This window comes from Mesoplodon bidens (assembly GCF_964165515.1).
Source record: "Mesoplodon bidens genome assembly, chromosome: 1".
NCBI classification, from domain to species: domain Eukaryota; kingdom Metazoa; phylum Chordata; class Mammalia; order Artiodactyla; family Ziphiidae; genus Mesoplodon; species Mesoplodon bidens.
The window spans coordinates 200,228,846-200,254,525 of record NC_138176.1 but is presented as its reverse complement, the minus strand read 5'-3'; the positions used below and the strand labels follow the sequence as shown (position 1 = coordinate 200,254,525).

The 25,680-nt window shown below is 34.6% G+C and overlaps 1 protein-coding gene across 3 annotated transcripts in view; it reads left to right on the top strand.

Annotated features, from left to right (window-relative positions):
- FSTL5 (follistatin like 5) overlaps window positions 1-25,680 on the top strand; it is a gene marked incomplete at both ends in the record, with an annotated part of 533,648 nt that overhangs the window by 326,481 nt on the left and 181,487 nt on the right. For all 3 annotated transcript variants that reach the window (XM_081250998.1, XM_081250997.1, XM_081250996.1), the window contains one exon: window positions 2,916-3,082. In XM_081250998.1, the coding sequence (XP_081107124.1) occupies window positions 2,916-3,082 (167 nt within the window). The remainder of the gene's footprint in view (window positions 1-2,915; window positions 3,083-25,680) is intronic.

Genomic DNA, 25,680 nt, shown 5'->3' with positions numbered 1-25,680 from the left:
ACCTTTAATGTATATCTACAAAATTGTGTATTAATGATAATTGACAATGAATTAAATTTCAATACTTTTCTTTGAAACTCTTATTTCTAAACTAACAATTATGATCACTCAAATATACACAAATGCTCAGATTCAACTGATCTTACCTCTTAAATTCAGTTTTAAATTAGTTTACAGATTAATTCATAGCTATTGTTCCAGGTTGTTAATGTATCTCTAGAAATAATCACCATTTTTCTCTGAAATTTATAAATGTGACATGTTTTATAATCATTTAATCCATTAAAGCATATTGAATGACATTAGAATATAGGAATAAAAATGTTTAACATTTGTGATTTTGTGAAACTAAATCTTAGTCTGGTAATAACTATAAGAAAGACTAGTCAAGATGAGCATGACAATTCTGTAAGTAAAAGAAATCTTACAGCTAAATTTATCTGAGAAAAGGACCACTTGATTTTGAAGAATAACAGGTAAATGTAATTGGTTTTGTAGATGTAGCTCAATATAATACATTAAAGAAAAGGTGAAGCATGCAGGAAAAAAATTCTATAGACTTTTTGAAATACATATTATTTAATAGCATGTATTACTGAGATAATTTTTAAAAAATCATTTAAAAATGTAACCTCCAAACTAACATATAAGTTTTTACTGTGCATGTTAATATTTCCCAGGTGAATAGTAATTCTTATTTCTAATTAAGCATCCTCTCAAAGGATGTCCATTTTACAAGGATGTCCCACATAATGTTATGCCAAATCTCAGCATTTATTCTAAGATGTTCATATTATCTAATTAGCATTGTAATGTACAACTACCAAAAGCACAACTACTCTAAAAGGCCTGGGACCTAATACCAGATGCAGAAGGTTAGTGAAAACATTCCAAGGTGACTTAGTACCAATTGTATTTCTAAATGTCAGAATAGCCAATGCTAACATGCCGTTTTTTTAAAATAGATGCCTTATTATCTTGTACGTGATTTTATGAGGAAACAGAAGCTGAAATTCAGGAATGTTAATGGAAATTATTAATAATTCTTATTTGGTACCCTACATGATGTTATTACTTTTATAGTTTTCTCTCTTCCCGTAAGTTTGTAATATTAAAGAAAAAGACATAAAAAACACTGTGCCTGCAAATTTCAAAAATTTCCTATGCCTAATTGGTCAAGTATGTTTTTTTAGTAATTTTATATAAATATATATAACAGAATGGGTATTAAAGAAAAGAAGACTGAACACATTCCTTGTGGTCTTATTACTCAGGAAGCATTGAAATACAATGTGAATATGGAAATGTCCTTAGGAAAAATTAAATTGTCAGTACAAGAGACTGACCAAGATTTTTGTTCCCCATTTCTATTATTTCTGTTAGTGATGTAAAATCAAAAGAATACATTGAACTGAGTCTCTCTCATAGGATTTTGAAATTTCAAAAGATTGCCTACCCCACCCTTTGACAACGCAAACCAATGATGACTTAAATAACTTGGCTTTTAAAGACAACATCCTGTATAACAGAATATAAGGGTCAATCTCCTTCTGCTTATTTTTATCAGATAATGGTGAGGAGCATCAACACTTACCAAGTGCATGTAGGGATTCTATGTTCAATGCCGGCCTTCTGAGACAAAAAATTGTGACATTTTTGACATTACAGTTTGTGGTGGTACCAAAAATTCAAAGAACTTTTTGTTGAACAGTTATAGTCTATAAAAATCATTTGATTAGCATTTCTCTTCCTCCTTAAGAGGAAGATAGGATTCAGAAAGAGAGAAAAAGAAGGTCAAATGATGAAAGGGAAGAAGAGGGTTTTGTGGAGGATACAGCTCTGATTGTATCTGATCATATTTATTGCAAATTAAAAGCCACCACTTTGGACAGTCAACCCCTCCATCATGAAAAATATCATCAACCACAACAAAGGAACAAGGGACAATTATGGTCTCCCCGCCCATATGGAAATTTCAGTGAGAATAGTGATTTTGGTATTTCTCACCTGGCTGAGACTGAGCAAAGTCACAATGCAAGACTCCAGCATAATATAGAAACAATAGTGTGTCAGTGAGTGTCAGTTGAAAACTAAAGGGCAGTTGTCACACGGGTAAAGACTGGTGGGATTATCCCAGGTATCTCTGGTGACCATGGACAATCATGTAAATGTCATGGTTCATTCCCAAGATTTGTGAGGACTGTCTGGAAACAGGAAAGAGGATCCAGAGTACAAAGTATATTTCCTGCTGTGGCATCACTACTAGGAGAAATGTGTTTAATGGTTATTTTAAAATATATTTAACTTTAAAATTTAAGAATAAGGAAAGGACTGTACTGGACCCACACTGTCTGATAAAGGCAACTGACAGAATTTCAGGAATTTGCTGTTTGGTTGGTGAACTTCAGTTTTTCCTCCCTCAACTTCTCAAATAAATCTCATTCCTTTAGAGTCAGTTTATGTTCCCCAGCACAGTGATGCATTTTACCCATTCAGCTATGCTAGTGTTCTCTGAAGCCAGCCAGCAATGATCTCACCTCACCCACAATATAAATCTATCCGTGAATAAACAGCATCATTTTTATTTCAATGCCAATGACACACTACATGTTGATTTGGCAGTTAAATAATTTCTCTCTCTTCTGGGTGCAATCTGCCAGGCTTATTATAACTCTACTTCTGATATTCATTTCCTGTTTAATAGTGTTTTGCCTCATGAGGATGCCTGTCAATCAATTAAATTGAAATGTCATTCTGACCTTTAATTGGAAACAATTTATCCTTTTTTCATTTCATCACAAGCTTTTTCCATCTTATACAAATTAAAAGTCTTAATTACTTGTATTCAGAAACTTTATACTAATTAACTTTACAAAACTACATGCTCATCCACACTCCTGATACTGTCTTTACAGAGGTTATCCAGCTGAGTTTGCCTGAAGATCAGAAACTAAGCATCACAGCAGCAACTGTGGGACAGAGTACAGTTCTGAGCTGTGCCATTCAGGGAGAACTCAGACCTCCGATCATCTGGAAACGCAACAATATTATTCTAAACAACTTAGATTTGGAAGACATCAATGTGAGTACATAAATAGAGACTGTGTATGATTTGTGTATTTCACATGATATACTCTAGACTTTGTGAAGTCTGAGGAGCTTAATGAAATAAGATGTAGAATTGAAGAGAAGTATTGGAACATTTTCATATCCATTCTCCTGTCTGGGAGGCACTTATAGATCATTTGAAATTATCCAAATCACTTGTTTAAGCGTGGTAAGCAGGTTATATACCATTGTGTTGGTGAGATCACAGAAACTTAAACCATAAAGGTCTGGCTCTAAGAATTTCTATAATTACCAACAATGAATCTCTACATATTTGCTATTATAGTTGAGCAACAGCCTATAGCTTATGAAGTGTTAAAGTGGGTAAAGGAAGTTTTTGCTTCAAATACTTCATAATGTATTACAAATAATGAATCTTAACAAAACAAATAAATGATTTATTTTTCTGGAATGAAAGGACATGTTCATCACTCAGGTTTATTCCTAGAGAATCAGAATCTAAACTCAAAGAGTGTACAGCCCAACAGGTGAAACAAAGGCTGAACAAACTCCAGGGAATTAATTTCTTCCTTCCATGCTTTCTGTTGAAAATGAGCATGAAGAAGTGAACATCATCTTAGATAATGAAAAGAAGTAAATATCATATGTTATGGGTTGTCTGTGGAAATGAGGTGGGAGAATCCTTTACCTTAGTGATCTTGGGTTCTACAATGTCTTTGCATATAGATTTTAGATATTCTTTACTGTCACTCAAGAAAGCCATCACCTATCCACTAATTCTTTGCTGCTTCATAAAGAACCCCTAAAACACAAGCCCAAGAGAGTCACTCTTATTTGTTACATTTTACTAATATTCTTGTTTAATGTCCTTGAATGCTTCCAAAAAGAAAACTTCTCCATTTTAGATTTTTTTACTTCTATTAAAATTTTTCTAAATTTGCTTACATCTGGGAAATTTCCTCAGAGTATACGGAGAATAATGTTTAATTCTCCAAGATATCAAGAACATTGTGCCATAGAACATTCATTTATTAGTTCTAACAGGTTTTCAGTGGAGTCTATAGGGTTTTCTATATATAGTATCAGATGATCTACAAATAGTGGCAATTTTACTTCTTCCTTTCCAATTTGGATTCCTTTTGTTTCTTTTTCTTACCTAGTTGCTGTGGCTGGTATTTCCAATAGTTTGTTGAGAAAAAGGAGGCTAGAGTGGGCATGCTTGTCTTATTTCTGACTTTAGAGGAAAAGATTTCAGCATTTCACTGTTGAGTATGATGTTAGCTGTAGGTCACATATGGCCTTTATTGTGTTGAGATATATTTGCTCTATTCTCACTCCGTTGAGAGATTTTATGTTTGTTTTCATCTTGTATGTCTCTAGGAATTTATCCATGTCTTCTACATTGTCCAATTTGTTAGTTGTATCATTATTTATAGTAGTATTTTATGATCCTTTGTATATCTCTGGTATCAGTTGTAACAACTCCCCTTTCATTTATACTTTTATTCATTTGAACTCTTTCTCTTTTTTTCCCTAAGTGAGTCTAGCTAAAGGTTTGTTGATTTCATTTATCTTTTCCAAAAAACAACCCTTAGTTTCATTGATCTTTTCTATTTTTTTATTTTTAGTATCTACATTGTTTATTTCTGCTCTTATCTTTACTGTTTCCTTCCTTCTAATAACTTTGGAGTTTGTTTGTCCTTTTTTTCCAGTTCTTTAACTTTTAAGAATGGACTGTTTATTTCAGATTTTTCTTGTTTCTTTAGGTTGTCTCTAGAACCTTTGTGGCTGTCTTATCAGCCCAATTTATTCTTGATAGGTTCAGTTGTTGAGGTGATGCCAAGCCTTGTCAGTGTTTCACATGCAGGGATCTTTGTCAGCTGCTAGTTTTAGGCTAATTGAATACTAGACACTCAGGTAGCAGCTTTTAAAATATGCAAATATATACAGTCCTGTGGGACTACCTCATAACCCCTGCTGGCCTCCAGATTAGGTGATTTGAAGATTTTCCCTTGGAGAGAGTTGAGAAAACCAGGGCTCCAGATGAGTGTATAAGGTCCTTTCTGGAAAGTACCAGTGAGCTGTAGCAAGGCCAAAGGAGAGCACAAAGATGGCATCCACAGCCTACATTCTCTGAGAGCTCCTTTGCAGCCTCTACATGTGTGGTAAACCTGAAGCCTGCCCCCTCAAGCCTGTCCCTCTAGCTCCAGGACAAGTAAAGGGACCTTTGTCACAGAAAGTCTGAGGGTGTCTGTGTTGTGACCTGGGGCTTGTAGCCTGCCAAAAACAGTTCCTCCAATCGTTTCAGTCCTGTGGCGGCCAGAAATATAGGCCCCCTTGGCCACACAAGCCTGATGCTCAAGGGGTGTCCCCTGTGTGGACTGTGTGTGTCTGCTGGCTTCAGTGGGGCCACAGAGGATCCTGGGGTTGGAGTCAGCAGCCAGCTTCAGCAGGGTCACAGGAGAGTTTGTGGGTGGGACAAAGCCACAAACTTCAGTGGGAATTTAGAGGGGGGCCAGGCTGGGGTAAGCCCACTGCCTGCAGCAGGGCCACATTAGGCTCAGGGGTGGTGTGAGATCATTGCCTTCAGTGAGGCTTTGGGAGAGTATCTAGGTGGGTCAAGCCAGCCAGCACTAGCAAGATAGAGGGAGTACAGAACCTGGTGCCCACCAGTGCTGGCTATATCAAGTTGGAGTGAGAGAGCAAAAATGGCACCCACTAGTGCCTCCATCCCCAGAGGAAGGCCCAACAAACTCCTGTACCTCAGGAGGCACTATGAGATTAGCTAGTAAATCTCCTTCACATGTCTTCTAGGCATTTTTCAAATTGGTGTTTTCGCACTGGGTCCTGGTGTACATGAGCCCTTTGAAAACAGACTCTCCATTCCCCAGAGCCTTTTGGGTCGCCTGAACATAAGCCCCACTGGTTTTCAAAGCCGGACTTTTGGGGGCTCATCTCTCCAGTGCACATTCCCAGGTTGGGAGTGTCTGAGATGGGGCTCAAACCCTTCCGTCCTCAGGGTGAAGTCTGTAATTGTGAGTTTCCTCCTGCTCCCGGATTGCTGCACTGGGTGTGTGACATTTGTGGGAGACTGTCTCTGCCTCTTCTACTATCTCGAGGTGGTCCTTTATTGTGGAGAAGCTTTTCAGCTAGATTTCAGCTGTTCTTCACAGGGAATTGATCAACCTGTAACTATAGAATTGGTATGCTTGTGGGGAGAGGTAAGTTCTATGCCACCATCTTAAACCACTTTCTGCATTTTATCTTTTGTTTTCTATTTTCATCCTTACTATCAAGCTTACCACTGTTATTTTAAAGAAGCCTATGTATTCTATGATACTTTTGTTTGAATACCTCAAATTAAGCTCATTTGAATTGTTTCAAGAATAAGGGGGAGTACGTATTATGTAAGTCTTATGATGATATTCACAGAGATATAGTCTGTGGACAACTTGCAAAAGTGGACATATTCTTGTGCATGGATCATGTAAATTATTTTGCTTACTTTCTTATTCTTGACTGTTCTAGAATCTTGAAATTTCCAGAAAAAATGATTATAAGTAAGTTAGAGCTCTAAAATATATATAAATGTGAGATGAATTCTGGCATCAATAAATTAACTTTTACTGGATGAAGTTATTTTGGATACATTTCATAGAGCAGATAAATATTGAGAACTTAAAAAAAATCACACTTCCAATATTGAGAAAGTTTCAGTTTCATTTCAAGGCATACTTAATTAAGTTAAACAAGCATTCATAATCTATAGTGTACACAAAACTACCAGCCTTTCAAATAAAGCTGCACAAAATATCCAAAGATGTCTTTGAAAACAGGGATATTTATTCAACTTCCCAATATGCTTCTGGTGTTTTCATTAAGTGCTATGCCATCACCTGTCAAATTATCTGAATACATCTAATTGCCTTTACCAATATAACTAAAATGTGAAATAAAACAGTTATAAAATCTCACTGGTGTTTTCTTTATATTTATTTCTGCTTAAAGTCTGCTAAAATAAAGACTTCAGCATATAAATAAACTATATATTGTATACATATATTCAGCACTGTCTATGGTGGACATCTGACATGATTTTTGGTCACCCAACACCTTTTGAACACCTCTTTGAATATTCTGGCAATGCTTTGATTTTTGCTAACCCCAAGGTGGAAACCAAAATCTTACTTAATCCACCTTCTCCCAGTTAGGAAGCCGATATGTGAATAAGGCTCTAATAAAGAGGATGCTGAGCAAGATTTCCTTTTATAAGCAAGAACAGGGGAATGCAGGTGCTTTTCAGAATCCACTCTCTCCACCCATCCTTCCTGGTGAGTGTTGTGGCAGCAGGATCCCACTTTCAAGGACATCAGTGACAAAAGCTCTGCAGTTGGTCAGTGTTCAGCTTCAGCAGGGTCTCCAGTTGGCCAGTCTCAGTATGTGGCTTGTGCACCTTTTCTGGTTTCTCATTCCCTAAGCTGACATGCTGACATCCTGCTTATTCTATGACCTTCCTAGTATCTTTATTAAACCCCTTTCCTGCTTAAAACTAGAAAAATATGTGCTATTGTTTGCCACTATGAATGTTGTCATATTTTTGAATTTAATGTTAAGAAATATCTGTTATTATATCTCCTTAAATTGTATTTTTAATTGTTCTATGTGGATTTATGACATGTTGAAAGATCAAGATAATCTTACTATAGTAAAATACATTTTACTTTGTTTATAAGCAAAAAAGACTTTCAAAAATTCAGATATGAGTCAGTTTTTATACCCTGTTAGTATACTGTCTATTTTCACAAAAGTGGGTTTAATGTCTATTAAATTGTGTAAAGTTAAATTTATAGTGTTTTTTAAGTCAAAGGGAATCAGTAACAATTTGCAATATTCTTTCTGATTACTTAATATATATAAGATAAAATTTAGTATTTATTTACCTCTTCAATATATGAATACCTTTTGATTGCAAAAGATTAAATATAGACATATATTTTAAAAAGCATAATTACCCCTCACCTTTTATATCCACTTACTCCTATTCTCAGGTGAAGAAGTTCTGTGAGTACATTTTGAATCCCCTTCCATGCATTGCAAAGATAATTTTGTTTATTTAATAAGATATATTCATATTAGTTCTTATTACCTCACTACCTCATTATCTCATTAACCCTAAAAACAACTCCATGAAGCAAGAAATGAGTCCCCATTTACACATGCGGGGATTTATGCTAAGAGAGTTGTTCACTGCAGGTTGGTAAGCTATTAAGTGGTGCACCTGGGATGTTTACATGGCCTGATTTACTCTACATCATGAGCTAAACCATTGCATGTAAGTGAGAAGCTCTGTAGCTGCTGCCTTTTGTAAAATGTATCCCAAATAATTCTGGCTCCTATATATTACAAATAGATGTGTTATACTCTGCTATTTTGTGTGGGATTGATTCATGATCAGTTGATGTTTGAAGACTTTCATTTTGCCTGTCTTCTGTTTTGCACCAAATGATTAAAAAGGACACCACAGAACTACTGGAAGAAGGATTATACAGAGGTTTGCAGCATGGGCTGGGGATTCAGACTATCTGGATTCCAATTAATATAAAGTCTCTTGAGAGTGATGTGCCCTCGAGCAACTTATTTAACCTCCCTGTGCCACAGCTTCCTTATCTGTGAATTGAGTATACCAATAAAATGAACTCATTTTTGTGTGAGAGCTGATGAGATAAGGTATTTTACAGCTGATAACACTCGATGAAGTACATTGTAAATGTTCAGTTGAACCAGGTTCTTTGTTTTTTCTTCTCTCTCCTTCTCTTCCTCCTCCTCCCTCTTCCTCTTTCTTCTCTTCCTCCTAATATATGTCTCATGGAGCACAGACACACCCAATGTGCCTGAAAGAATGTGAATTCAATGTAAGTCACATATAGCAATAAGGGAGTTTGAAAACTTGCAGAAACTGCCAGAACAAAATTGTATCCAATTATAGCCTCTGAAATTGGAAGATTTTTTCTATTCAATGAAGCTTTAAGATCATGCTGTTATATCTCCACATTAGCAATCTTGTATTAGTCCCTGATTTAAAGATATTCCAGGGCTTCCCTGGTGGTGCAGTCGTTGAGAGTCTGCCTGCTGATACAGGGGGCATGGGTTCGTGCCCCGGTCCGGGAGAGACCACAACAGTGACAGGCCCATGTACCACACACACACACAAAAAATTATGTCATACCAACCTAGATTCCAATCCTAGTTTTGCTACTTATTAGTTGTATGTTCACAACATACTGATTGAAGCTTAAGCTTCTGTCTCTTCATCTACAAAGAAGGGATTATTACAAAATTCAAGGACATATAACAAGTGCTCAATAAAGTACACACTATTTTCATATCACTGAGTAGCTTGATTCAATATGGCATTGTTGATCATGTTGAATAACAAAGCCCCATGAAAATATTATTTCTTTGAAAATAACCTAATGTAATAAATATTACAATGAATTTCAACAACTTTATAGGTAGGCTTGTTAGATAAAATGCAGAACTTCCAGGTTAATTTGAATTTCAGATATATGATAAATCAATTTTTACTGTATGTACCAAACTTTACATGGGATATACTTATATAAAAATCATTCTTGTCTCTCTGAAATTCAACTTTAATTGGGTGTCATATTTTATTTGTTAAGTCTGGCACTCTATTTCCATGAAACTCAAATTGGTTTGAATATGGCGTTAGGCTACTCTCCTAAAAATGTTACTGTGGCTTATATCACTGATATGAAATGTTTGAAATGCTGAAAGTTCATGTGAAATGAAATCCCGGGCTTTGTAGATTCCTTTCGTTCTCTCATTTTTAGTATTTGTTCTGGGATTTTTGTTTTCTACATCTATCTAACCTGTATTAGTAATTGTGTCCAGCACCTAGTAGAAGACTGGAAAAAACAGTGGATTAAATGGATAGCAGTTTATTCTTTAATAAAATATACTGTCCACAGCTGACATGATTGCTCCTTGAGGCATTTGGAACTCAACCTCCTATTTTTTCTGACATTCCAAGAGCATGGCTTTTGTCTCCAAGAGCATTTCAGGATTCAAGAGGGCCATAGGAGCTCCAGTCACTAGTCTATATTCTATCAACCTATAATTCAGGCTCATAGTAGTACGAAGCAGGTGAAAGATGAACGGCACTTATTCCTGGAAGTCCCACACTGTTTATAGGTCACTGATGTGCCATAATTGCAATAACTATACCAGGGAGGCTGGTAAATACAGTTGTTTAGCTGGGCATACTGCTTAGCCTTCTGTTACAAAAGAGGACCAGGAGAACAATCTCCAGTTCTCTTTACAAGTCCATGTAAGAGGATATAAGATGTTTTACTTACACTCTGTCTTTCTGCATTGATTACATATGATTATCCCTCTGAATTCAAATTTGAACAACTCTGTATACCATTTAAGTTCCTTCTGTAGTTGTATCAGCTTTCAATTTATTTCTTTGGTTGTTTTGCTTTGTAACCCTTTCCTTAAATATTCTACTAACTTTTTTTGCATTCAGTCTGATGATTTTTCCTTATGATCACCCTTAAGATTGTTCTATCCCTGAAATTTATTTGAAGTGATTCTCACCATGTACAGTTGATCTCCATTTAAAGCAAAGCATGCAAAGAAAAATCATGGAAAATAAAAAATTTAAAATGAGCATTTTAATTCAAATCAGGATACAATTGTTGGTGTGGCAGCTTGTCATATTAGTTTTTTTTTTCTTTTTTTTTTGGTAGATCTTTATTGGAGTATAATTGCTTCACAATACTGTGTTAGTTTCTGTTGTACAACAAAGCGAATCAGCCATATGCCTACACACGTCCCCATATCCCCTCCCTCTTGAGCCTCCCTCCCACCCTCCGTATCCCACCCCTCTAGGTCATCCCAAAGCACTAAGCCCATCTCCCTGTGCTATGCTGCTGCTTCCCACCAGCCAACTATTTTACATTCGGTCGTGTATATATGTCGACTCTACTCTCACTTCACCCCAGCTTCCTCCTCCCACCTCAAGTCCTCAAGTCCATTCTCTATGTCTACCTCTTTGTTCCTGCCCTGCAACTAGGTTCATCAGTAGCAATTTTTTTTTTTTTAGATTCCATATATATGTGTTGGCATACGGTATTTGTTTTTCTCTTTCTGACTTACTTCACTCTAAAATCTAGCATTAAAAAAAACCTACTCTGAAAAAAAAGAATAGATATATAAGTTGTGAGGAAAAAAAAAAAAACTACTCTGGTCTAGAGTAGGTTTCTTTTTTTTTTTTTTTTTTTTTTTTTTTTTTTTTTTGTGGTATGCGGGCCTCTCACTGTTGTGGCCTCTCCCGTTGCGGAGCACAGGCTCCGGACGCGCAGGCCCAGCGGCCACGGCTCACGGGCCCAGCCGCTCCGCGGCATATGGGATCCTCCCAGACCGGGGCACGAACCCGTATCCCCTGCATCGGCAGGCGGACTCTCAACCACTGCGCCACCAGGGAGGCCCTAGAGTAGGTTTCTTTTAATGCTAGGTTTTCTAGTACATTGCTGATAAAACTAGCACTGGAAGATAACATATCAAAGCATAATAAATAAAATGTTCTCTATATGTCTGGATTCTTAAAAGCCATTAAATGCTTAATAAGGAATATTATACCTTATTCTGGTAAAAAATGTTTCAAAATATGTACTGTACTTCAAATTTACAAGTAAAATCCCTAAATCTTATTTATTCCCCAGAGATGGAAAAGACTCTTGTTACTTAATTTTAATGTCTAAAGCAGTGTGAAAATACAAATTTTGCCTTTAACTGTGTGACTTTTAAAGTTCTTATATATATGAAAGGGACAATTTAACCCTTTAGGCTATTCATTGATAACAGAGCACAAATTATATAAGACCAATTAAAATAATTTAATTAGTAAATTTTCTTTATAACTTTTTAAAACTCTAAAGTGTTGTGTTCTAATATGGGACATATCAGACAATACCATCAAAACTAGTTATTTGAAAAGAAAGAAACTGACTTTTTTCTTCTCTAGACTATAAACAATCTATTTCTTTTTCCCCTTCACTAAAAATATAGACATTTAATGTTTGTAATATAATACATCATTAACCATGTAATTTTTTATCACTATTTCTTTTTTCACATAAGCCTGAGGCTATTGTGGATCTTAAAATCCAAGTGAAATCAGAGAATATTTATGATTCAAAACCTTCCAAGCCAAATCAAGCAGGGAGTTTTAACATGGCTGAGGACATTGAATTTCTTCCACACACATACAACATGTAATATGAATTCATCTTTCACTTAAATATATGTTATGCAGGTTCAATACTAATTGTTAACTTGGTGAAATTGCCTGTGATCATAAGTATTGCCTAACAGTATGCTGTTTTATAAAGAATATTGTTCCTAAATTACTTTTTTTCTGCTGATATAATAGAGCACTGCATTTTACAATTCACTTCTCAAAGAATCTTAAAATCAGTCATTTAAAAAATATTTTTGAATATATTTGACCAGATTCCTTTGGAACTTACTCTTGCAAATAGCAATGTATAAAGATAAAATGTCCATGTCTGAATGAGTGGACAAATATTCACATATCAGTTTGTTGAGTACTTGATATATATATATTTTTTAATTTTAGGTTCAGTTTTCAAAATTATAGAAGATCAGATTATTTAAATAAATTTGTGAGGAATAGTAATATGGAAACAGAACTTCACTGTGACATTTTTCCTTTCAGTAAGATCAATGGCCATATAACTATATAGATTCTTAACGTGATGAAGCTTGTTTTTTCAATGTTTTCTTCATTATTATGTCTCTGAATCTAGGGCTTCAATTACTATGTTTAAGCTCATACATTCCAGATTATAGTTCTACTTTCAATTTCTCTTCTGAGTAATATTTTCTTCATTTGAATGTGCAAAATTCAAGGCAATATTTCTACCCTAAAACCTACAACATTTGTGTGTTTTCTATTCCATGTAAATATAGTCAACAACTGAGTTCCTGTTGGATTTCTCTCTCAGTTTTGCCCTCAAATCTAATATGTCACAAAACCTTGTGAATTTAACTTTTTATTTATCTTAAATCTATTCTGTCATCTCATTTCCACTATGGCTGCCTTAGTTTAAGCTCTTATCAATTATCACCTTCAAACTTTATCTTTGTCTACTGAGACTGCCCTTTTACTCATAATAGCTTCATAAAATTTACATCTGGACATTTCACTTTCCTCTTTACAACCCTTTAATGTCTTCTTGTGAGTTTCAGGAGAAAAAAGATTAAAATTATTTAATGTTTTCTAAAAAGCCTATTATCTATTAACTCTTCCTACATTTCACACATGTTCACTCTTTACTACAAGCTTTCCAAAACACTGGCTGTTCTCTGTGTTGTGCTATTACTACCTCTGTCAAAAACATTCTTCTCTCATCTGGAAAACCCTTCCTTGTCCCTTGCATCTACCTAAATCCAATTCTCCTTTATAACAGATGAACACTTGTCATGCCTAAACTTGAGTTGTTTTTAAGTTTTTTTGTCCAGTAACTACAATACTTATTGTATCACAATAAAACTATGACTACTCTGGCCTTTCTTCCCTGGACTAGAAACTCTGAGCACAAGGACCTTTACCTGTTCAACTGTGTGTTATGATATTTGTACTATACAGACAAAGAAGATAATAATTTTTAAATGCTCAAATAACAAAAGACATATTGACATGTCTTACATTTGTAATTTTGCACTATTGAGTTTGTGGGCTTTTTATATTTAAAGCTTGCTAAGGATTTTATTTACTTACTTAGCCACATCAAGGATTATCAGTCAACTGATGTTTATTGGCAGTCAATCATTTAAACCTAGCACGGCTCACCAATTTCTGTATTCAATTACTTTAATAACATTTCTCATTAAGCATATCGATTTTTTACTACAGTTTCAATTTAATCTCCTATCATATGCAATAGGTGGGTAAAACAAAAGATGAGGAGAAACACATATTTGGTCATTGTTTGATCTTTCTGCATCCACAAATATTGATTTAACTGCTACACTTTTCAAGGTACTTACCTAAATGATGAGGATATACCAAAAAAGATACCATTTCAGTCTTCAAAATTTCACAGAAGGAATCAAAAGAAAAAATAACTGCATTAAATTTAATAATGCATATGAAACAGTGTCATAAATATATACCTTTGTATATTTTGTACACAAATATATAAATAATAGAAAAGAGAAGTCAAATTTAAGTTTTCAGGGTCATAGAAGACTTTTAAGAATACACTAGTCTTGCAGTTGAGATGATAGCTATCAATAGATGAAGGAGTGGTGGATAGGTATCCTTGAGAAAGGGTACATGGGCTTGAGATACCATGGTGCCTTCAGAGACGTGACTGTCTCTGTTATGTCTTAGAGTAAGCAAAGGCTTGAATATATCAAATAAAGCCAGGTTTTTGCGTTTGATTTTAGACTGTACACTTACATTTATAACATATAACACAAGATAACATTTGATGAAAACTAAATATTTACCAACCATTCTAAGTTGACATTTTTGAAAAGTGTATTAACTCATTTACGTCTCAGCACAAACCTACATAAACCAACATATTTATACCCATACAGGATGATGCTTAAGTTGATTTTTAATGGTATAATTTCAATAATAACTTGGTTCCCTTTGTAGTTTACCTTTCTCCATTCACTTTGGTCCATATATGCAGATTGAACCATAATTTAAACAAATAATACATCCATACAATTTTAAGCAATTTTTAAGTTCTATAGCAAAAGAAGCTAGCAAGCACCATTCAAAGGTAAACTCCCTAAAGTATATACCATTAATTTCACAGGAGACTTTTCATTACCCTTCTAATTACAGTTAACTTTATTCCTGACCTTTTAAATAACGCCCAGCTTGTGAGAGATATTACTGCTACAAATTTACATTTAACAAAAGTAAGGAAAATTATAGTGGGATAATTGCTTCACAACCACCAAAAATCATAGGGTTTAAAATCAAAATCTTATTGCATAATTAAACGCAAAATAGATGGAAGATTTCTGACAACCAATCACTTTAAGGTTAATTGTTGATTCTTGTTTTTCTTATCTTTGTCCTTTTGTGCAAGAAGCAAAACTAATAGCTTCATTTAAAATAAGCAATATTATAGAGATTTCTCTTATGTGGATGTAAGAGTATCCATGTAAGCTAGTTATATTTCTGAGTACTCAGTGTTTTAGAAAGAGAAATTTAAGAAGGCTGTTAGAGATGATTAACCAAAGAGAAAAGAAGTTCTAAAGTACCATCCAGTTTTGTTGTTCCTTCAAGGATTTGTTATTTTATTTCTCTTCAATTAGCAGAGTTTTGGCAAAGGTTGGAGACCTATATTTTCTTCCTAACTGAATATACTATCAAATGCTAGACAAGGGAATAAAAACATAATAACTTTTTTTATTTGCTCACTGAAGGAACTTCATGCAGAGTTGTGAGAACTCCAATTTATGTTAGTGAAGCATGTTGATTGCAATTTCTTATAAATTACTGCTTTTCTTCCTGAAAATGAATTATATTTATAACAGATAACTCTAGTAAACATTCTTAAATTTATATAAGAGATATTCAAACATATTTATACTGACATTATCATGATTCATAAAATTATATTTCAATGGGAAAAATGCATTGTAATTTTACTACTTTTGTCTAAAAATAATAAAGCAGCTATTGTTCAGAAGGAAGATATTAATCCCTCTCTTATTTTATTTATTTCTATTCCACTATGGCATATTTAAGTTTAATGATTTAATTTGAATATGCCTCTTCAAAATCTTTGTCAATGAGTGTTTACAAAGTGTCAGCAGATCCGTATGAGCTTATTGCAGGAAAGATATTTTATAATCTCTAATTCTAGAGTTTATAGTGGTAAGATTTATTTTGACTTATGGCAAGAAATATTGTGGCATCAAAAATAAAGACAATCGTCAATGGATTGCCACCATGTGTATGTGGTGAACAAGAACTTATTTTTTATAGAGAAACAAACTGGGACAAACATGGTTGTGATGATATATTATGACCTTGGATCCTATTCTGGCTTAGGGTAATTAAACGGCCAACTTCTGGCTAATGCTGTAGAGTCAATTGCTTGAGATGATGTATCAATGACATTACAAATATATATAATGACAACATATCTTTTGAAGTCGTATTGGAGTATGGTCTAACACTCCCATCTAAGGATTACTTAATTCTCTAGGATGTACCTTTGCTTGTCCATTAACTGCTGATTAAGGCACAGAATCTGTGAATATGCATGTTAAATTGCATATATGTCCAAAGAAGATGCAAATGACTTCTGTAGAAAAGACAGCTACAAAATACTTGTTTCATTACACTGTAGGACATTAACCAGTTTCTGTTTAACTTAACAAACTTATTTCAGCATGCCTGAACCAAATTATGAAAATCTCCGCTCCTCAAATGGACTTTGAACTAGCTTTACCGACTTGCTGGTTCTCTCATTAATGAGATAAATAAAACTTTGCCTCATGCTTACCTTATATTTGTATGAGAATTGTGTTTTAAGCCTTTGAAAATTATTCCTCCACTATGTTTTAAGCTCCATACACTTAAGGTTTCTTTAATATGCCAGTGTGATATTTGATAAGATGTGATAAGATGTGTCTTTTATTTTCTGTAGCTGAATAAAAGAGGAAGCTATTATTTGAACAATGTAGTGATAAAATAGGTATTACGGATAGCTTTTTTGTGGAATAAAGGTGGAATGATCTTAAATATTTTTACTATTTTAGGATGTTTAGAGACGTTAATGTAATCCCTGGCCTAACAGAGATTTGCAACCCAGAAAAACTTAAGCCATCACTCTATTATTTCCTATGTGAATGGATGCTGGAAAGACATGATATATCTCTAATTCAAAACCTTCTTATTTACAGAAGTTTTGTGTGCTACCTTTTTAAAATGTATTGCTACAATAGCCTGTTAAAAAGTTTCTACAGGTCTTCCCTGGTGGCGCAGTGGTTAAAAGTCCGCCTCCGATGCAGGGGACACGGGTTCGTGCCTCAGCCCGGGAAGATCCCACGTGCCACGGAGCAGCTGGTCCTGTGAGCCATGGCCGCTGAGCCTGTGCGTCTGGAGCCTGTGCTCCGCAATGGGAGAGGCCACAACAGTGAGAAGCCCGCGTACCGCAAAAAATATATATATATAATAATAATAATAAAATAAAAAAGTTTCTACGCATGCTATTATGGAAAATGTTGATGACACCATAAGTATAATGATAGTGTAAATATAGAAGCACGGGGAGAAATGGAAAATAATTGTACCATTTCTTTTTGATGTTTATTCAATCTACTGAGGGTAATTCAATCCCATTGTCACTCTAACATTTCTTATGGTGCTACAGGGAGTGATACACTTCAGTGAAACAATTAATAACGTTTCTATGCAAGAACAAAGGGATCGTACAACTCTAAGTATTTTTCACGTTTCAAGATTTTGATATTTAAAGAGGCGAAAAAATCAGATTCTTTTTACCCTAAGTATAGTTATAACACTTGATAAAGGTACCTTTTTTGTTATGTTGCCCTTGAATATAAATCTGGAGGGTGGACCACATAAATTCGTAATTTTTCAGGAGGATTTTATCTTTTATTTATTTATTTTACCTGATCCTTGTTGATTGTGTCACCTGAAAAAAAAATGCAGAACCTAAAAGTTGAGGATTATGTTTTATTTGGCAGCATACTGAGGATGTAAGCCCAGGAGGCAGCCTCTCAGATGCTCCGAGGGACGGCTCCACAGAAGTGAGGGAGGAGCCAGGATACAGAGGGGTTTTTGCAAAAATAAATAAATAAATAAATGAAGCAGTCGTCAGAACATCAAAAGGTTACTATTAATTAAGGAAAACCAGACACCTCATGTTAATGAGCTTAGAGCTCTTCTATGTATGGGAAGAGGAAAGAGTCTGGGCTCACTGAACTCATTCCTTTGATGTGCACCTTAACTCTCTGGGGTCAGTATCCTGCCCTTTCCCATCCTGGGTCCCCTCAGGGGGCATCACTGGGGGCAACTGCAGTGAGTGAGGGCTTGATGGCCCAGCATCCTTTGTTTACTGATACGGCAGGTAACATTCTTCATCCACAATTGATTACAGTTTCTATCATCTCAATACATGTCTCTCATTGAGATCCCATAAAAGATAATAATGGATACCTGATTACAGTCCTATATTTAAATTAAGGTTTTCCTTCACTGTTTTTGGGATTATCAACCATCAAATGATGAAAAGGGATTGATGATTTTTTGTTGATTGCAAATAGCCTCTGAGAATAAACTTATTTTAAATATAGTGTATTTTACAATGGATAGAATATAGGAATGATTTTCTATCAGAGTTTAGGAGGAAGATTTACTAATGAGAATAGATAGTTGGAATATAGTTAAAAATGACAATGATACTGATTACTTGCACTTTACCAGAATCTTCATATGCATATATCATAAACATTCTTTTATTCTTGGTAATCAATGAGGCCAGTTGTGAACATATACAGCAAGTATAGAATGTAATCAAAATCCTTTCCAAGGTTCTGATTTCAAAATCCTTGCTTTTGCCCCTTTGGTAAATTCCTTCTAAGTTATTTCTGGTTTAATGAATGCCTATTTTGTGACAGGTAGTACACTAGAACATTAACTGACCCAAACATTTAATCAGATGCAATGTTTTCCTAACCTTATTTTAAAGGTGAGGAAACTGAGGTTCAAGGAGATCATCTTACTGTCTCAGAATCAGATCATTGTTAAACATCAGATCTCTGAGTTCATATAGAAAAAGACTGAGAACTTTAACAGAATCCCTATGGGATAATTAAGCTTTAATAGTCACGCCAATTTTATTAGATTTATTTTTTATAATTCTGAGATAAAAGAATTACTAAAGAAGAGTATCAAGTATGACAGAAGAGACTTGTCCTTTCTAATATAAAACCACTCGGTAAAGTTCCCTCTTTAGGGAGTTCAAGTAAATTGGGAACACAACTCTTGTTAGCAATAATCCGTTATAAGCTCATATCACTTTTTAAGTTTAAATGTTTAGATATTTTCTTTCTTTAAACATGAAAGTAATTTGGGAATATATATATATATATATATATATATATATATATAGTGCTGTAAGGATTAAAAAGTAAAACACAAACATGTTTTAATTAGTCAATGACATATTAAATATAATTGAACTGCATTAGGAATTCATGTTTTGCATACCTTATAATGTCCGTTTCAATCAAAGTCTTTGCAGAAAATAAATATTTTAAACATGACCTTCATACTTCATTATATTTTCTGTACTCTATATACTTATGTTGTTAGTCAGTTCACAGACCAGATATGCTCCAGAAAAGTTACATGTGGAACAAAACTTGTAATTTATAATTTAAAAGATGGTAAGAGAATGTGCTTTTTAAAGGAAAGTTCAGGTGAGAATTTCTGAAATGTAAATAGAACTTTTTGCATATGGATTTACCTGAATGTTTTCTTAAAGGATAATACTTGAACGGATTTTGGCTTCTTGTCTTCCTGTGACCTTCTCCCTTACTCCCACTCTGTCCTCTAGCTCCCATGCTCCTGTTCCTTCTTTTCACGTCATCAGGATCACCACCTATTAAGTATTGATACTTACATGATTAGACCACCACGGTAAATGTCGGGGACATTATATTAGGTGCTGCATTAGTGAACTGTAACGTATTAGTTCTAGTTTCCAAAAAACTCTGTGATTATATTTTAGGTTCAATAGATATTGTACCCCTCAGGCTTGGTTAAAAGATTTACTACCTTAATTAACTTCAAGCTTGTTTAAATTTCAGTATTCAATCTTAAGCTGTAATTATTAAGCTATTTAAAATTATAATAACAAAACAACAATAAGGCTTTATATTAAAATTGTAGTGTTGCAGACACATTCGTAAGTATTTTTTTACAAATTAAAGTGTTTAGTCTTGTAACATGGTAGTTATCACTCATATCGCAATTTTATAGATGATAATTCTGGGACAAGAGTTTATGGGATTTGCCTTCATCACATAACTCTTGTTTCTGTTACGGATCCCACCTCAACACCTTTCCTTACATCTTCCAATCCCTAACCCCCATGGTAGCCAGCCTATCAATTCATGAGCGATAATTCCCTCTGAAGCCTCGTATAACTTTTATGCCTAATTGAAATAATGCTCTCAGAAAGGCATGGTGGCTTCTATACTTCTCATCTCCACCATTTTATCTTTGTTAAGTGAATCTAGAGAATCATGTTACAAGTCTAGGGGCTACTGAATATCACAAAGGCTGAACACAATAGTGTGAATTCAACCGCCAAACTAATCTACCATAATCATAGAATAGTTCTGGAGAAGGACAAAGTAGAGAAATCTGACTTTTCTAGCCCTCTAAACTGCCACTAATCTTATTTTCCTTTAGTGAAAAAACACACTTTGGAAACTGAAAAAAAACCTTGTTCATTTTTCACTTGTTATTGAGCTACATGGTATTATCCTAAAAGTTAGCAGGGATAGAACATTTTCATTCCTTAGTGAGTATGAATTCACTATTTGCTGATTTCATTCAGCAAACTAACTGCATGATGTATCAAGGTTGAATCTAATTTCGATAACATCTTTAAATAAAAACTTTGCTATGTAATCCAAGGAAATAAATGTTTCAGTGTAATTGTTAGTATAAAACTGGAATGCTACAGCATAGCATGATATAATAATACAAATAAACACAAACATCCAGAGAAGTGTTATCTAAGGATGCCTGGTAAATCTAATTGGCAACATTTAATGATATAGCACTTCATATAGGTCTAGTCAAAGGTAAAATTAAACTTTTCAGCGTTCTATATTTTTAAAGTGTTGTTTCTAAGAAATAGTTTTACAACTAAATGCCTGTGAGCTTTGAGTGGTTATAATTCATTAATTCCTCATTTTTAAAATTAACTCGTTCAAATGCCCATCACACACTTCCTATCTGCCAGGCACTGTGCTAAATGCTGTAGGTTACATAGTGAACTACACGGAACCTGCCTTCATAGGTAAGACTATGGAGATAGTTGATTAACAAATAGTCACACAAAAATTAAAAGCTAATAAGAATTATACTAAAAACTAAGAATAAAAGAGTTTAGAGTAATATGATAAATTGTACAAAGGGGACCTAATTTATGTTATCCAACAGGAGACTAATGTAATATCTCAAGGATACATAGGTGATATTCTGCAAAATGTATGCCTGGCAATGGGGATGAGGACCACAATGTGGGAGAAAGGATGCTGGGCTGCTAGAGGCTCTGAAAGTGGCCTCTCTTGACAGAGCCTTATGGCAGGAGACAAGCCTGGGGAAGCAATCAGATATTATTTTCTGATATAAAATTTAAAACTCTTCCCATGTTCATTGCAGCACTATTTACAATAGCTAGGACATGGAAGAAACCTAAATGTCATATGATACCACTTATATGTGGAAGCTAAAATACGGTACAAATGAACCTGTTTACAAAACAGAAATAGAGTCACAGATGTAGACAACAAACTTATGGTTACTAAGGGGGAAAGTAGAGGGTGGGGAAGGATAAATTGGGAGATTGGGATTGACATATACACACTACTATATATAAAATAGACAACCAAAAAGGACCTATTGTATAGCATAGGGAACTCTGCTCAATACTCTGTAATAATCTAAATGGGAAAAGAATTTGAAAAAGAATAGATACATGTATATGTATCACTGAATCACTTTGCTGTACACCTGAAACTAACACAACATTGTTTATATTCCAATAAAAATTAATTAAAAAAATAAAATGAAACTCTCTTACAACATTTTCTTTTATTGTGCCACACGTCTTTTCCCCCTATGTATGTTAATCTGAGGTATAAAATTTTTTTAAGGGATATGTATTTACAATTTATTAGAAAGGCATTCTAATACATTCACTCTAGAAACCTATTAGATTACTCTTTTAGGACTCATAGTCATGACTTTATCATTTTCATGATTTTAGAAAAGTGTAGAAAATTTCCAAATTGTGAATATAGCCTTATTTCCAGTTACTCTTTTCTTTCCCATTTTTCCCTGAGTGTAAAACTATCATCTGAACAATGAAGCTATCTGAGCCCATGTGGCCCAGAGAAAAGGAACACTTAGTGAAGCAGTCCTTCCCTGAGGAAGCAAGAATATCCAGCTCCACTTCTAAAGGAACTCCAGAACATCTTACTTTTACCAACTACATGAAAAATATAGTGATTGTTGATGTGGGGATGAACTGTTAGAAGTAATTATAAAATTTTAGTCCTTGTAACTTTAACAAGTTTATTCCCATTTAGAAATCTCCAGTGCATGCAAAATCAGATGTACAAACTATTAATTCCTTATGATTAAGAGAATATGTCTCACATTTTATTCTAACTGCAAAGTGCTTTCCAAAAGTGCATTTTATTTGCTCCTTACATCTATTTGTGAGGTAAAGTAAGCAAATACTTTAATTCCCATGTTGTATATTTGGAAATCGAGGCCTAAAGAGATGAAATAACTTTCTCCAGTTTCTTGAAACCAATCCATGACAAAGCTGGGTTTCAAATCCAAGTCTTTATTTTTCAAAAATTTGATGACCTAAATAAATAATTGGATGAAGTGTAAAGTTAACACAAGCAAGAGCAAGTCTTGTCTAAGAAGCTCAGTTTTCACGGGAAAAGTATAATACACGTGTAGATATACATTATCATCCAGCAGAGCTGAAGGAAACAGAAATAGATAGAAAAACAAATATTGAAAGATGATAATTGTTCTGCTGTAAATACTGTGAATATCTTTTGTTCTACCTAAGCATACTTTGAATTGGAGAGTTGAAAATTATTTAAGATTGGGAGCAGATAAAAATCAGCTGGCTTTTTTCAGATCTTTAACATCAATTGTATCTTTTTTTGTGTGATTAGTTAAAAGGAAGTAATTTCTTACCATTAGACATCCGAAAGGAGAGTTATGCAGTCTTTGTTTGAGACTCACAGTGGCTGGTAAAGAAGAGGTGCCCAGTAAACATTTCCTGAAAAAATAAATTGTCTTAGAGAAGGTTTTAAAGTTCTTCATTTTTTAAATTCTTATTTATTCTTATCTCTGAAACAGACAGAGAACAAATATAAAAGAGTCATTGTTTTGGAATATGATATATGTTTTAGCTGTGTTATATGCAATTAGCAGAACAATACTCCTAATTCTCTCCTGACTCATCAAAGACAGCTGAGCCAACATGAGGGGTATCATCTAGCTGCACACAGAAAAAATATTCATGATATTTTATAACACATTTCTCATATAAACTATATTTCTTGACTATTCATCAAGTCACTGGTTCTTTCCCCGAGTTTTTGGAATGATCCAGACCAGGAGACTGATTTTTGTACAGCTGTTCATCATTATTGCTTAATTGACAAAGTCATCAAACTTATTATATTCCTTAGTAACAACCTGTGGGTTCATGCACACTTAGTGAAACAGTCAGTAAGCCTACATTTATTGAATTAGCACCTATTTTATTGTAAAACATTTCCAAATGATTTTCAAAACCTTTTATTTAATCCTTGAAACAATGTCTCTTAATGTGGAAATCAGACCACTCCTATTGTATGTTTCTTTTTTTTTTGTCAATGACAAGCACCCAAAGGATGCTGCCTTTCATTTTCTTTTAATTTGTATTTTATTTTATTTTATTGACTTTAATTTACAGTGCTCTGTTAATTTCAGGTGTACAGCAAAGTGATTCATATACATATGCAAACATTGAATTGGAGAGCTGAAAATTATTTAAGTTGAGGAGCAGAATAAAAATCAGCTGGCTTTATTCAGTTCCTCAACATAAATTATATCTTTTTCTTTGTGATTAGTTAAGAGGACATTTATACATATATATATATATATATAATTTTTCAGATTCTTTTCCATTTCAGGTTATTACAATATATTGAATATAGTTCCCTGTGCTATACAATAGGACCTTGTTGGTTATCTATTTTATATATAATAGTGCATATATGTTAATCCCAAACTCATAATTTATCCCCTGTCCCCCCACCCATGCCTTTCCCCTTTGGTAACAGAAGTTTGTTTTCTTGCCTGTAGTCTGTTTCTGTTTTGTAAAAAAGTTCATTTGTATCTTCTTTAAGATTCTGCATTAAGTGATATCATATAATATTTGTCTTTGTCTGATTTATTTCACTTAGTATGATAATTTCTAGGTCCAAAAACAATTAATAAAATATAATTCTTATTGTTTACCAATTATATAATTTTGTGGACTCAACATTTGTAGATTTTAAATTTAAGGTTTTTTTTTTTTTCTTTTGCGGTACGCGGGCCTCTCACTGTTGTGGCGTCTCCCGTTGCGGAACACAGGTTCCACACGCTCACGCTCCGCACGCGCACACTCCGCGGCCATGGCTCCAGACGCGCAGGCTCGGCGGCGGCCATGGCTCACAGGCTCAGCCGCTCCGCGGCATGTGGGATCTTCCCGGACTGGGGCACCATGAACCCGTGTCCCCTGCACCGGCAGGCGGACTCTCAACCACTGTGCCACCAGGGAAGCCCTAAATTTAAGCTTTTAACTCTTCCCAAGTAACCCAAAAAGTTCTTGGTACGTAATATTCTGTATTTCAGTTGTAATGCAATTTGGATTCACAATCTGTCTTGCTGGTATGAAGAAAAATGGTCTCTAGCTATTGAGAAATCCAAGTGACCACCTCATGTAAGAATCTCAGTGCTCTTTTTGATTCTTAATTTAGTTTGCCTGTGCAATAGCTCCAGTGAAGTGCTATGAATAGTATTTCTTAAGAAAACAAAACAAAATTCTAAAAAAATTCTAAAAAGCATGGAGAGAGAAAACTTCAGCCAGAGGTAAAAAGTTATAGTAGATAGATATTGCTCCATGACACATTACTCCAAAATTTAGTGACTTAAAATCACAACCATTCATTATTTTTTGCAAGGTTTGGGGTCAGCTTGGAGTACCTGCTGCTCTGGATTGAACCGGGCTGGTTTGGCTGAGTGTTCCCACTCCTGTGTAATAAGCTTCAGAGTATGCTTTGAACTGACTAGCCTCTGGTCGCTTCAGCTGAGATGATGCAGCTCTGCTTCACGTGGGCTCTCACCTGCCACCAGGCTAGTGAGCACTCCTTCTCATGTTGATGGTGAGGATACAAGAGAGAGCAGTCCGTGTCATGAACAGGGCAAGCAGAAGTACACTTTTCTTTCTTCACTTCTCTGCTTGCATCACATTTGCTAACATCACTTTGGCCAGAGCATGTAATATAGAAAAGTCCACAGTCAAAGGGAAGACTAGAAAGTTACAAAGCAAATGGCATGGCTTGGAAAAGAATTAATTGGGACCATCAATGAAATCTGTCTACCACAAAAGGTGATTCATTTGTTAACTGCTGTTGGAAAGACCTATCTTCTAAGACAGGGAATGATTCTCCCTTGGAGGGTGAAGAGAGTTCAGTTTT